Consider the following 11,670-nt stretch of genomic DNA (forward strand, 5'->3'; position numbering starts at 1 on the left):
GGACAAGGATCCTTTTTGTGGAAAATAAAATGCAACTTTCATACATAGACATGACTTTTTAGTATTTTTCCAGCAGGGAGGTTCAGCAGCAGCTTCACAGATCTGCACATTTGAGGGAAGAAGCCGTAGATGTGCAGTTCCATCTGAGGCATCATAAGGGAGGAAGAGATGATTTCGGTTGGTAAAAACTTCTAAATGTGTAACTTTGATACACAGAGGGGAGTTTTTAGGGGTTAAATCAATGACCGGAGAGGGACTTTTAATCAGTCAGAGCTCGCTACTGGTGAGCAGCCGGCAACGGCCTGCAGATTAGGCTTTGATTACCAATGATCCCGCTGTGTGGACAAACGATGCAAGGCGACCCATTAGGCAGGCTCGATGGGGAGGAGTCACCTACACTGAGCTGTTTATCTGACTCCCCGTCACATTTGCTCACATGTAACACAGTTTAAGGGACAGCAGAGGAAAAAAAACAGCTTCTGGACTCAAAACATCCAACAGGGAGGTAAAAAGAAAAAGCTTAAAAGCCAGAGGGAAGCATGTGCTAATGTTGCTAATTTAGACACAGGACTGATGAGTAAAGGAGTAATTATTTCTGTTTTATTTTGTGTCTCCAGTTGGATGTGTGTTCCTGATTTAGAGCAGAGTACGTTATTATTTCTGCAGCATTTAAGGGAAAAGTGCGCTTAAATTTTGGTGTAAAATCAAAAGGATAACGACGAAAATGACATAAAAAAGAGCTTCTAAGCACGGCGAAAACAAAGCTTGATGTTAAGGCAATAATGCCCACTGTACACAATATTGACGTTTCCCCGTCTCACCTTCTTGTCGGGCAGGCTGAACAGAAACTCCCGGTCAAAGCGTCCAGGCCTCCTGAGTGCCGGGTCGATAGAGTCAAGTCTGTTTGTAGCACCAATGACCACTATCTCCCCACGACTGTCCAAGCCATCCATCAAGGCCAGCAGAGTGGACACAATAGAACTGGCCAGAGAGAAGGAGAAGGTGTGACAGGATGTAACTCGTGATATTTAGCATTCAGCTAAACATAAACTGTCTGACTTTACTGCAAGATGGAAAACAACGGAATCCACACAGTGTTGCAAAAAACACACACAAGCATTCAAGAGCCCAAACACTGTTTTAAAGTGAAACAGACAGGACCAAATAATCAAGGCCTTCTTTCTGCAAACAGCACACAGACTAAAGCTCCATGCATGTGTTTACCCAGCATGGCAGCAAGAGAAGAACATCTATAAGCATATGCACTTTTTTCTGCTCTGAACAAACTGTGGTCCATAATTACTTCACATACAAATATTCAATTTTCTCGATGGTAATTATTTTAGCAAGCACAAACTGCGGGGCTGCGTTTGCATAATACGATACATCCTCACCCACAGTTCATATTTAAACGGTCTAAATCCGAAGTGAGAAGTCTTTTGATTTCCATTACAACTGCTACCCGATCCTAAATGAACGCAAAATGTAAACGGTCTCAAGTCTCAAGTGTTACGGATGTAAAGCAGCCAAATACACATTTGGCTGTAAATTCATTTACAATCAAAGCTGCAGTGCCAGCAGTTTTGGAAGTCTAGCTCCAGCAAACCTGCACCACCTGTTGGCAAGCGAGATAACAGCAGCAGTGATTTAGAACCGCACATGTAGATACGGCAGCATGTGGCAGAGTAGGAGCTGATGCAGTGTGTTCGTACAGCAGGATGGGTTTTGTTTTAGTTTGCCAGTTAGGTGCATGTCTAAGAAGGAACCTAGAGGATAAATTCATGGGTTACAGTTGGTTAAGTTAATGAGGTTTCATTTCTACTGATGATCACAAACACGTGACAAAAACTAAACGTTCCTGTGGCGTGCTCAGAGTGTGGTAGGGAGCAGGAGTGGCCAATCGAACATTTGTGGCAGAACCCCAGTCCACAATCTGGATCTCAAGTCTCTCCGTATGCACACGGCTGCAACTCCCAAACCTCTGGATCCTGCTGTCGCTTGAATTTTAGCAGCAGAAGAACTGAAGTAGTCATTCACATCTTCATCACTGAAAGTTCACTTGCTACCAACGAGCTAGCCCCGCTTCCGGCTGGCCAGTTGCTGTTGTGATGCTCGTGTATGTCATTCAGCTGCCTCTTAAGAGAGTCTGTCATCCTGCAGACAGTTTCCAGCTTCACCGTCCTGGTCTGCAGCTGGTGACAGTAGTTGGTTATCTTGTCACAGGCAGATTTTAGGGCAACCTACTAGTTCTAAACCTGCTGCAGGTTCTGGGTGGAGAGATCAAGCGCAAGCAAGAACAAGAAATACTGTCGCCCACTGGAGTCCACAACGTTGAAGCTGTAGTACACTTGTGGGACAAGAGACTAACTGGGGAAGCAGCTGAATGACACTGAGGGTTGCCAGAGCAGCAACTAAACCTGCAGGTGGGATACCTGACACCAGAAGAGCCAGAGCTACCTGGCTAACAGCGACCAAGCTTCGGAAACAAAACACCAACATAGAACATCTTTAGTGACACCATCCGTGTGATTTCTTGGAAAAACGGATTAAATTATACAAGACTGTCAGATCAGCCACACATAGAAGTGCAGGTTTGTACCACTTTGATATAAGAGATAAAGCCTCAGTAGCCTTACCTGTGTATCTGGTCTTGCCTGCTGGAGCGAACAGGAGCCAAACCATCAATCTCATCAAAGAAAATAATGGATGGTCTCATCAGGTAAGCCTGGATGAAAGACGAAAGTCAAATTCTACCCCCAGACAAAGCATCACACTCAGTGGAAAAACTACATCACAATTTTCTGGGCTTCACTTCTGTGTTTCACTTATACTGAAGTCATAAGTTTTCACCCCAAAAAAAGTCAATATGATGTGTATTACGTTACAACATCCATCCCACAAGAGATACAAAAACTGAAAACAGTCACATATCTACTCAGGTCAAGTGAACGAAGCGTCAGTGATGTTTTCAGTCCAACAACTGCCCCATCGACTCACCTGGTCAAAGAGCAGGCGTAGCTGCCGTTCCGATTCTCCGACCCACTTGCTGAGGCAGTCGGCTCCTTTCCTCATGAAGAAGGAAACCTTCCTGTCTCCCTGGCTGCACTCGTTGGCGAGCGCCCGTGCAACCAAAGTCTTTCCCGTCCCTGGTGGGCCGTAGAACAAACACCCTCTAAAAGAGACCAGAGATTGTTGGATAATCGCAAAGTGCATCGCTTTTTAAATTCAGCTCAGTTTGTCAAATGTTCCTGCATAAAGGAATATTCCACCAGTTTAACAAGAATATTTGATGATGATTATTTCAAATGGTTATAATGCTCTTTGTCTGCCCTTAACTAACTTGTTTACACCTACAAGTCAGCTAGTGAGTACTTCTGTTTTATTATGGGATGCAGCATGTGAGTTACTCTACACCTGTGCAGGACGATCACAAACATAATGTGATCATGGAAGTGGATGTGAGAGTGCACTACTTGTTTAAACACAGCATAAATGAAAATCAAGTTGAATGATATTTTGTCACGAGTGAGTTCGTCTCACCTGGGAGGCTGAATCTTGAACTTCTCAAAGATCTCGGGATAAAGCAGAGGGAACACAACCATCTCCTTCAGTGACTGGATGTGATTACTGAGGCCGCCCACACTGTCAAACTTCACCTGAGGAGAGCAGACGCACACACACAAGTTAAGCCATGAGGATTTCTGAAAGACCTTCAAGCCCAGAAATGTTTCTGAATCATGACAAAACTCATTGGGAGTTTAAACACTCTATTCAAGGAGTTAATTTTAGTTGTGACTCATGAAGTTTGAGCCCTTCCCAGAACTGAGACTACGACTGTGCTGCTGTGCAGCTTTTGAGTCATCCCAACGAACCAAACCCTCCCAGCTCATGTCATGGATTTTCTAGAGGAAAATTCATGTGAAAACTTCTGCTAAGCACATAAGACCTTGTAAAAATCCTAAAACTTGACTCCAAATACTTTTCCTTGAAGCAGGAGATAATTCTGCTTTATGTTTGTTATTAAAGTTACAGTAGGTGACGGTTAATATTCATTGCAGATACGAAATAAAAAACAGAAAGAGCTGTTTTACTGCATCACTGAATTATTTACTGTACACAAGCATGTCTTACGAAAGGATGAACAAAAACTAACAGATGTAGAAGTTTTATTAAAGCATTACTTACCTATGATATAAAACTGCTGAACATAATATTACAGCTAGTAAAAAGTATAAAACAATCCAAAAAATGATGAAATGATGACAGAATAATACATCTTTCAATATTTTATATGTCTGCAATGAATATTAACACAGCCACATAAAAAAAGGATCTTAAAATAGCTCCGTATACATACACACAACTCTTAAAATATTGAGTCAAAATATCTCAACAAGAACTTTCTGAGCAGCTATTTTTATACACTACTAAAAAAAATATATGACAGATCTATATTACACAGAATTAAAAGAAAGTGAAAACTGGTTAAGTTTGAAGGCGTTTGGCTCGAGCGGAACATCATTAGTCACTAATTTGATGACTTGCGAAACCTTCAGCAGCCCAACTGCTGCTCAGGGTTTCACGGATGAAAAATTTCGACCCAATCCGTTGAAAAATAAGTGCTCGGTGAGGTTTAGAAAACAATGACAAAAAAAATGATGAAATGTAGCTCGGAGGGCCAAAACTTCAAAAACTCGTAACTAATCTGGAGAGGAGCTGTGGGACTTTTCAAGTGTCGTGAACTTAATAGACGTTTTCACATTAATTTTTCAAGAGAATCCACCACATGAACCGAGAGGGTTCGGCGAGACGGCACCGAATGACCCTTTTTCTGAGTATTTCCACTCACCGAGTTGTCGAGGTTCATGGGGTCCACATCAGCCAAGCTTGCGCCCACTTTCACCCGATCGCGCAGCACTCCGCTCGCCAGGTCTTCCGCAGTCAAGTTCATGGGCAAACATCTATTGAAACAAATGAAACTGTGGTAAGTAATTACATCCGAGTTGTACGAACACTTAAGGGGCCGATATATTCCCTCCGAAGTGCTTGTGAGATGATTGAAGAAGAACTGAAATTACTTGTCGGATGCAGCCGGACGGCAGGTTTTATGAACACAATGGCCGTAGCTGCTAACCCCGAACAGTTGCACGTCTCAATTATTCTTTAGCGCTTATAAAAACCACAGCAGAACTGAGGGAGGTAAAAGGTCGAGGGAAAGAAAAGCGGCGGCGGCCGACACCTGTTCCTCGCCCGAGTCATGCTCTTGCTTTTCCTCCGCTCGAATCGCTCTTCATCAGAAGACGAGGTGGTGTCGCTGCTGTGGATGGCGTGCTTCTTCACTCTGGAGAAACGAGATGATTTAGATTGAGCGCCGCAACACTACTGTCCCTTAATCTTTTTATAACCACGGCTCTGAGTTGATTAGTCACACCGCTGACAAGCTGCTAAAGAGTGACACATTGTAACACGTTTGGCGTCAGATTTGGGATTTTTTTTCCCACAAACTTGTGCCCACCTTATATGGCTTCTCCTTGCCGGGGATCTGTGGGTGTCGAACAGCGAGGGGTTGCTCTGTTTTCTGTTCACGGGCTCTGAGGAGGCAAACAACAACAACATGAGCGGTGGCTGCACAACAAGTCTCTGAAATTGGTTTAAAATGCGATTAAACTGAGAGAAAACCCGCTGAACAAATGGGACGACATACCTATAGAAACACAGATAAGCCACTTTGAGATGCAGGGTTTGTTTAGGGGGAAATAAACTGTGATTACCAATCGGCGGTGCCTCGTATCGCTGCACCGTCTTCCGCTGCCTCAGGTTGTACGGCCTGTCGTTTTCCTCTCCTACTTCCTCTGCTTCATCTCCTTCATCATCTTCATCGTCATCCTCTGCGTCCTCCTCCTCTTCCTCACCGTGAGATTCTGAAAGTTTTAAAAGTGCCATTTTAAGTATTCCACCGAAGTACAGTAAGGAAACATTTTGAAAGTTTTTATTAACTCAGTTAAATCCATTTCATTCTCACCTTCCGTCCCTTCCTCCTCTTCCTCCTCCTGCTCCGTTTTGCTCAAGACCTTGTGGTGCGTCGGCATGTTAAACGTGCTCCTGCGCATGGACTTCCTGCGTTTCACCCGGGAGTACATGTCCATGTTTTCCTGAAAGAGCAGATCCTGGAGGTCATCACATGCGTTCCCCCTCCCATCATCAGGTTACTTTCAAAGCTCTGGGCTGAGTGTTGGCAGCGGCGCCACGCTCACCTCCTCGGTCTCTCCGGTCCACATGCGAAGTCGCTCCACCTCCCGGTTCTGCCTGATGCTGCTGATGTTGTCCATCTCCTGGAGAACAGCCTCGGCGGTGCTGCACGGAACGTGACACAGAGGAGGCGGTTTTACAAAAAAAGCGCAACGAGAGGAAGGGAGGGGCTCGTGATCAGTGCACAGTGCAGTCTGGACAGTCAGGTATTGTTGTGTCATCTCTCAACTCGAGCATCTTAAAGACACTGTTGATTCTTGGCTCTAGTTTGAAGGTGTATCCTGCAGTTTGTGAACAGATGATTTGCACTGCTCAACAAACATGTAAAAGAAAATACAAATATGTCTATTTTAAGGCACCTCAGAATCCCAGAATCCCAGCACCACACCACACCTGTGTGCTGAACTTTTTCATTGAGGTGCATCGTGTGACCTTTACTGTCAGTTTACACACACATTGCTAATTTCTCAACACGTTATGTAAATGGTAATAAAGGTGCCACTAAATGCTTTCTTTTCCTTATCTGGGGCTTAAGTTAGTCAAAGGCAGCTCTTTTCCAGCTATATTATCAGCACTACCAAACAACATTCTCCTCGCTGCTTCAGTTCGCCGCTGCCTGTTGATCAAACACTGCAGGTAGCGGGGCTGCTCTGCTCTTCGGGACATCGATTGTCTGTCAGCAAAAGCTTTGTTTCCTGCGACTCTTTGCAATAAATAACAATGCATTATGTAAGCCGGTTCATAATATCGCAGTGTTTCCCACAGGAAGAGAATTTAGTTGCGGTGGTGGGTGACTGATGTAGGGACTCCCGCAGTTTGGAAGGAGGAAGAGTGTAACCAAGCTCATGCTCTGAAGCTGCAATTTACAGATGTGCTTGAACACCTCACAGGCAGACTGCTGGTGGAAGCTGCGGTTCACAGAACCTCACATGCATCGGGAGACGCCAGCAGGGCGGCTGTGCACAGAGAAGCCTCTGGGCTCCACTCAGTCACTGCAGCACAACACCAAAACTTAGTTTAAAAAGAATCAGGCATTCTAATGTCTTCATCCATCAGCGACACCCAAACAGACCCGTCAGACACAGCGGTGCAACCAATGGAAATCTTTGCATTTGACAGTTTCTTTTTTCCCTCGGAACACTAAGCTCAAATCAAACAACTTCTAGAAGCCAAATAATATTTATTAAAACAAGAACTTTCTAAGGCTGTGTACGCGGACCAGGCCGTTTAGGCAGCCCCCCTCGACCACCACCCAGTCCTCTTTGCACACGACCCCTATGACTCCCTCTGCGGGCGGTGAGTCCACAGGAGGGCGGGCCCACGTCGTCCTTTCGGGCTGAGCCCGGCCGGGCCCCGTGGGCAAAGGCCCGACCACCAGGCGCTTGCATACGAGCCCCAACCCCAGGCCTGGCTCCAGGGTGGGGCCCCGGCTGCGCCATACCGGGCGACGTCACGGTCCTTGATTTTTTCTTTATCATAGGGGTTTTGGAACTGGCCTTTGTCTGTCCCGTCACCTAGAACCTGTTTGCCATGGGTGACCCTACCAGGGGCATGAAACCCCGGACAACATAGCTTCTAGGATCATTTGGGCACACAAACTCCCCCACCACGATAAGGTGGCAGTTCGAAGGGGGAGCACCGGGAGGAGACCTCGGGGAAGACCCAGGACATGCTGGAGGGACTATGTCTCCCAACTGGCCTGGGAACGCCTAGGGGTCCCCCCGGAAGGGCTGGGGGAGGTGTGTGCGGATCGGGAAGTCTGGGCGGCTTTGCTAAGGCTGCTGCCTCTGCGACCCGACTCCGGATAAGTGGGAGAAGATGGATGGATGGAATAACTTTCTGAATTTCTTACACTTTTCCCAAGTACAAGGAGTGACCTTCCTCCACAAACTGAATACAGTACGTTCCAGCTGACTTGGTCATTGCCGCTTCCTGCCTCTCCTCTCTTCAAAGCAGCATTTCAAAAAGAAAGATGTCAGTATTATGTACCTGTTGACCAGCTGGTCAAACAGCAGGCTCTGATTGAGGTGTTCAAATTGGCTCTTCTTCACCCGGCAGCTCCTCTTCAGCTCCACATGGCCGTTCATACGAGAGTGATCTCCCCCTCCGCTCTCCTCATTCCGGTGACTCATGTGAGCTGGAGCATGAGCAAAACATAAAATAGACATTTAATGCTAATTCTGGCCAAATTCACATGGTTTTAAAAAAATATATGTACGAACTGAAGAGTGGCTTTACCGTGCCCATTTTGCATGATGCGCGAGGAAAGCCTACAAATACAAGAGAACAAATGTGAAAACATGAATGAAATCTGCACAGAAGCCGACAATGAATCACACATACTATTTAAAAACCCGCGTTCATGCCTGTTTGACCCACTGATGACCTTGTCGTCACGTGGCAGCAAGTGACAACAAGGTCATTTAAACCAACTCCAGTCAAACTTTTTCCTTCTACAAACTTATAAGAATACAACTTCACACACAGTTTCCATGCATAATTTGGGAATACTCTGGAATTAAATAAAAGCGAACACAAACAGCTGACCTGGTGCGGTAGGTGGGAATGTCCCAGCTGACCCTCTGGCCCTTAGTCTGAGGTGATGGGGAGGTATCGCTGGAGCTTGGCTCAGAGGCTGCCTGCCGCCGTGTTCGCTTGGAAGGGGGCGCCAACCGCGGGCTGCTGGGACTGCTCGCATCACTGCTGGGTTCCTTCTGTTGAACAAACGCACGCAACAGCACAACTTCAGAGAAGGGAGAACGCACGAGCGACAAACAATCAGAACACGCGGGGAACAAGAGCGAGAGCGGATGCCAAATACAATGACGGCGTATCGCGAACGTCTGCATAAAAATTCACGCTGTCAATCAGCGCGCAACACCGGAATATTAAGTGAAAATCAAACCCACGACATCAAAGATTTTAAAAGCAGAACAAAGCAGGAACTCCACATGGCAAAACCGGAGGAGGGGGAAAAAAAAGGAATATAATGAGACAAGACACCTTGTACCCAATTGTTCCGTGAATTCTCTAAATCACAACACGGCACCAAGCAGACATATGTCCTTGATGCGCGTGCCCTTCACAGCTTAACTTCCCCGCTGATATGAGGAGCATATCTCACTGTTGTCATAGGCAACTGTCTGCAACGCCGGCAGAGGGGTTTGTCTGACTGGCTGGGTAGATGGATGCAGCCAGACTGAAAAGTGCAGGATGTTCTAACAGCGAGCAAATGCACAAAGGTGACTTAAAGAATGCACCATCAAGTCATTTTCTTATTTAGGTCTAGCTGCAAACAGTGTCACAAACATCGCTGCGAATAATGATTATTTTCACTGTCAGTTATTGTTTCGATTAAACGATCGGTTGTTTGGTACATAAAATGTCAGAAAAGGGTCAGTTAGTGTTTCCCAGAGCCCATAAAAACATCCTCAAGTGTCTTGTTTAGTCCACAATCCAAAGACATCCAGTTTACTGTCACAGAGGAAGAAATATTCACGTTTAAAGAGCTGGAATGAGACGATTACTCAAACCGCTTAATCGATTATCAGAACAGTCAATGGCTTAGTTAACAGTTAATAACTAATCAATTAACGGTTGTAGTTTACGCACAAAGGTAGGGCTGCGGGTGTATCTTGGATTCATTTCCACATTTAGGTGATTTAGCAAAAACTGTTAGAAACAAGGCTGCAACTATTATTGTCAGCATTAATGAATCTATCAATGACTTTATCAGCTAATCAGATAGTCGTTTAATCTATGAAATGCCAGAACTGCCAATCAGTGTTTCCCAAAAATCAAAAATGATGTCCTCAAATGTCTTCTTTTTGTCCCAAAACCAAAAAATATTCTCGCTACCGTTATACTGGATAAAAGAAGGAAGTAATATTTACATTTAGGAAGCTTCCATCTGATATTTTAGACATTTTTATCTTGAATAATTAAATCTTAATCATAAAAATAGTAATTTATAAGTGAACTGATTGATCGATTATCAGAATAAAAGGACAACTCCAGGTCTTGTCACAAAACATTGATCAGTTTTGACAACAAACTGGGCAAACCAGTAGGTGGCTCAGTGTCCAAACACGTCTTGCAAATGAAGTTAATATCTTTGCAAATTGTTAAAGTTTTGAACCAAATCACAGACACCCCATCATCATGTGCCACCAGTTAGCCTGACTTCCAATCCACTGGACTGGACTTGGGCCAGAAATTACTCGAATTTGTTGCACCACAATTCTGCAAAAGTATGAAAAGCCAACCCTCCTCCCCTCCTTTTCCCCGAACAACCCCATTAACACTACAAAAAAAATGTGCTAATGACTGTCGATAAATTATCCGATCGGTGATTTATATTGTTAGTTTGCGTTGAGGGCTGTAATAATCGTAAATCACGCGGAAATGCAGAACACGGTGCCTTGCATAATCTCAATGTTTACATTTTGAGACAAAGACTGTCAGGCTGCTTGTAGGTCAGACGATCCGAGTAGAAAACTACAGATCGACTGTTTAAGCAGACATGTATTATTCGGTTATAAAAGTGAGTTTGTGTGTTTTTTAAAAAAGGCTTATCGTAAAAGCAGCCTCCACACCGGTCTTTGGGGCATTTACAACAGAAAGTTCACCAAGTTCAGACTTGCTAAATACGGGACTGGAGCCAGCCAACTGTTGTGAACCTGGGACTCCCTTCCCCCACTGTAAGCTAGCTGTCGGGCTAGCTCCACAAACCTACAAACGCTAGCTCCTCCAACGCTTTATCTCGTCACATTTTGAGAAAATAAACACGCCGACACCTCCGGGAGGTCGACACGAAGCAGCGCTAGCAGCCCCGTGTCAAAATCCCAGTTGTCTTCATTCGGGAGGCTAATTTCGCGGCGGCAACGGCGGAACAAGTCAGCCGGGTAAAATTGCCAAACACAAAGGGAACTCAACTTGGAGCTAGCCAGGAGTTCACGTCGCTAGCTCGCGATCTGACAGCTGTGCAAAACGTCCAGCGGCGGTGACACGCACACGAACCGCGGCGTTTGCTTCTGCCGTTGTGTCCCCGCGTGGCCGAGCGGGTGTCAGTGTCGCCGGAGCTCGCGTTCGGCCGCGAAAGAGCACATTTGGCGGAGCACCTTGAGGCCACGGGCTACCAGCTAGCTAGCCAACTAGCCGGAGCCAGCTAGCTCGCCGGACCCGGCAGAGAAAAGAAACCGGCTTACATGTTCCTCAGAGCTCCTCTCGTTTCTCGACGACGACCGCGTCCTGGAGGAGATGAAGGGGCCGCTACCCGTCCGCGAGCTTTTCCTCGTGTTCACCATGTTTTTTTCCTTTTGTCTGCCCTTACTGGATCTCTCTAGCCGGCTCCAAACACTGGCTCAGTGAGCGCAGCATCGAGGCGCCATTTCTCCCTCTCTCTCTCTCTCTCTCTCTCTC

At 45.7% G+C, this 11,670-nt stretch overlaps 1 protein-coding gene across 1 annotated transcript in view; it reads right to left on the reverse strand.

The window, feature by feature from the left end:
- The window catches only part of atad2b (ATPase family AAA domain containing 2B), a gene marked incomplete at its 3' end in the record, with an annotated part of 85,513 nt that extends 73,855 nt beyond the window's left edge, over positions 1 to 11,658 (reverse strand). Inside the window, exons 1-14 of the mRNA XM_008279632.1 lie at positions 11,457 to 11,658; positions 8,797 to 8,963; positions 8,488 to 8,519; positions 8,239 to 8,386; positions 6,255 to 6,354; positions 6,023 to 6,152; positions 5,772 to 5,921; positions 5,516 to 5,591; positions 5,240 to 5,341; positions 4,850 to 4,961; positions 3,541 to 3,656; positions 2,998 to 3,172; positions 2,637 to 2,725; positions 822 to 981 (exon numbers count right to left, since the gene is read on the reverse strand). Coding sequence (XP_008277854.1) covers positions 822 to 981; positions 2,637 to 2,725; positions 2,998 to 3,172; positions 3,541 to 3,656; positions 4,850 to 4,961; positions 5,240 to 5,341; positions 5,516 to 5,591; positions 5,772 to 5,921; positions 6,023 to 6,152; positions 6,255 to 6,354; positions 8,239 to 8,386; positions 8,488 to 8,519; positions 8,797 to 8,963; positions 11,457 to 11,555 — 1,656 coding nt within the window. The remainder of the gene's footprint in view (positions 1 to 821; positions 982 to 2,636; positions 2,726 to 2,997; positions 3,173 to 3,540; positions 3,657 to 4,849; positions 4,962 to 5,239; positions 5,342 to 5,515; positions 5,592 to 5,771; positions 5,922 to 6,022; positions 6,153 to 6,254; positions 6,355 to 8,238; positions 8,387 to 8,487; positions 8,520 to 8,796; positions 8,964 to 11,456) is intronic.
- Between the last annotated feature and the right edge of the window lie 12 nt (positions 11,659 to 11,670).

This window comes from Stegastes partitus, unplaced genomic scaffold (assembly GCF_000690725.1).
Source record: "Stegastes partitus isolate 25-593 unplaced genomic scaffold, Stegastes_partitus-1.0.2 Scaffold166, whole genome shotgun sequence".
Lineage (NCBI taxonomy): Eukaryota > Metazoa > Chordata > Actinopteri > Pomacentridae > Stegastes > Stegastes partitus.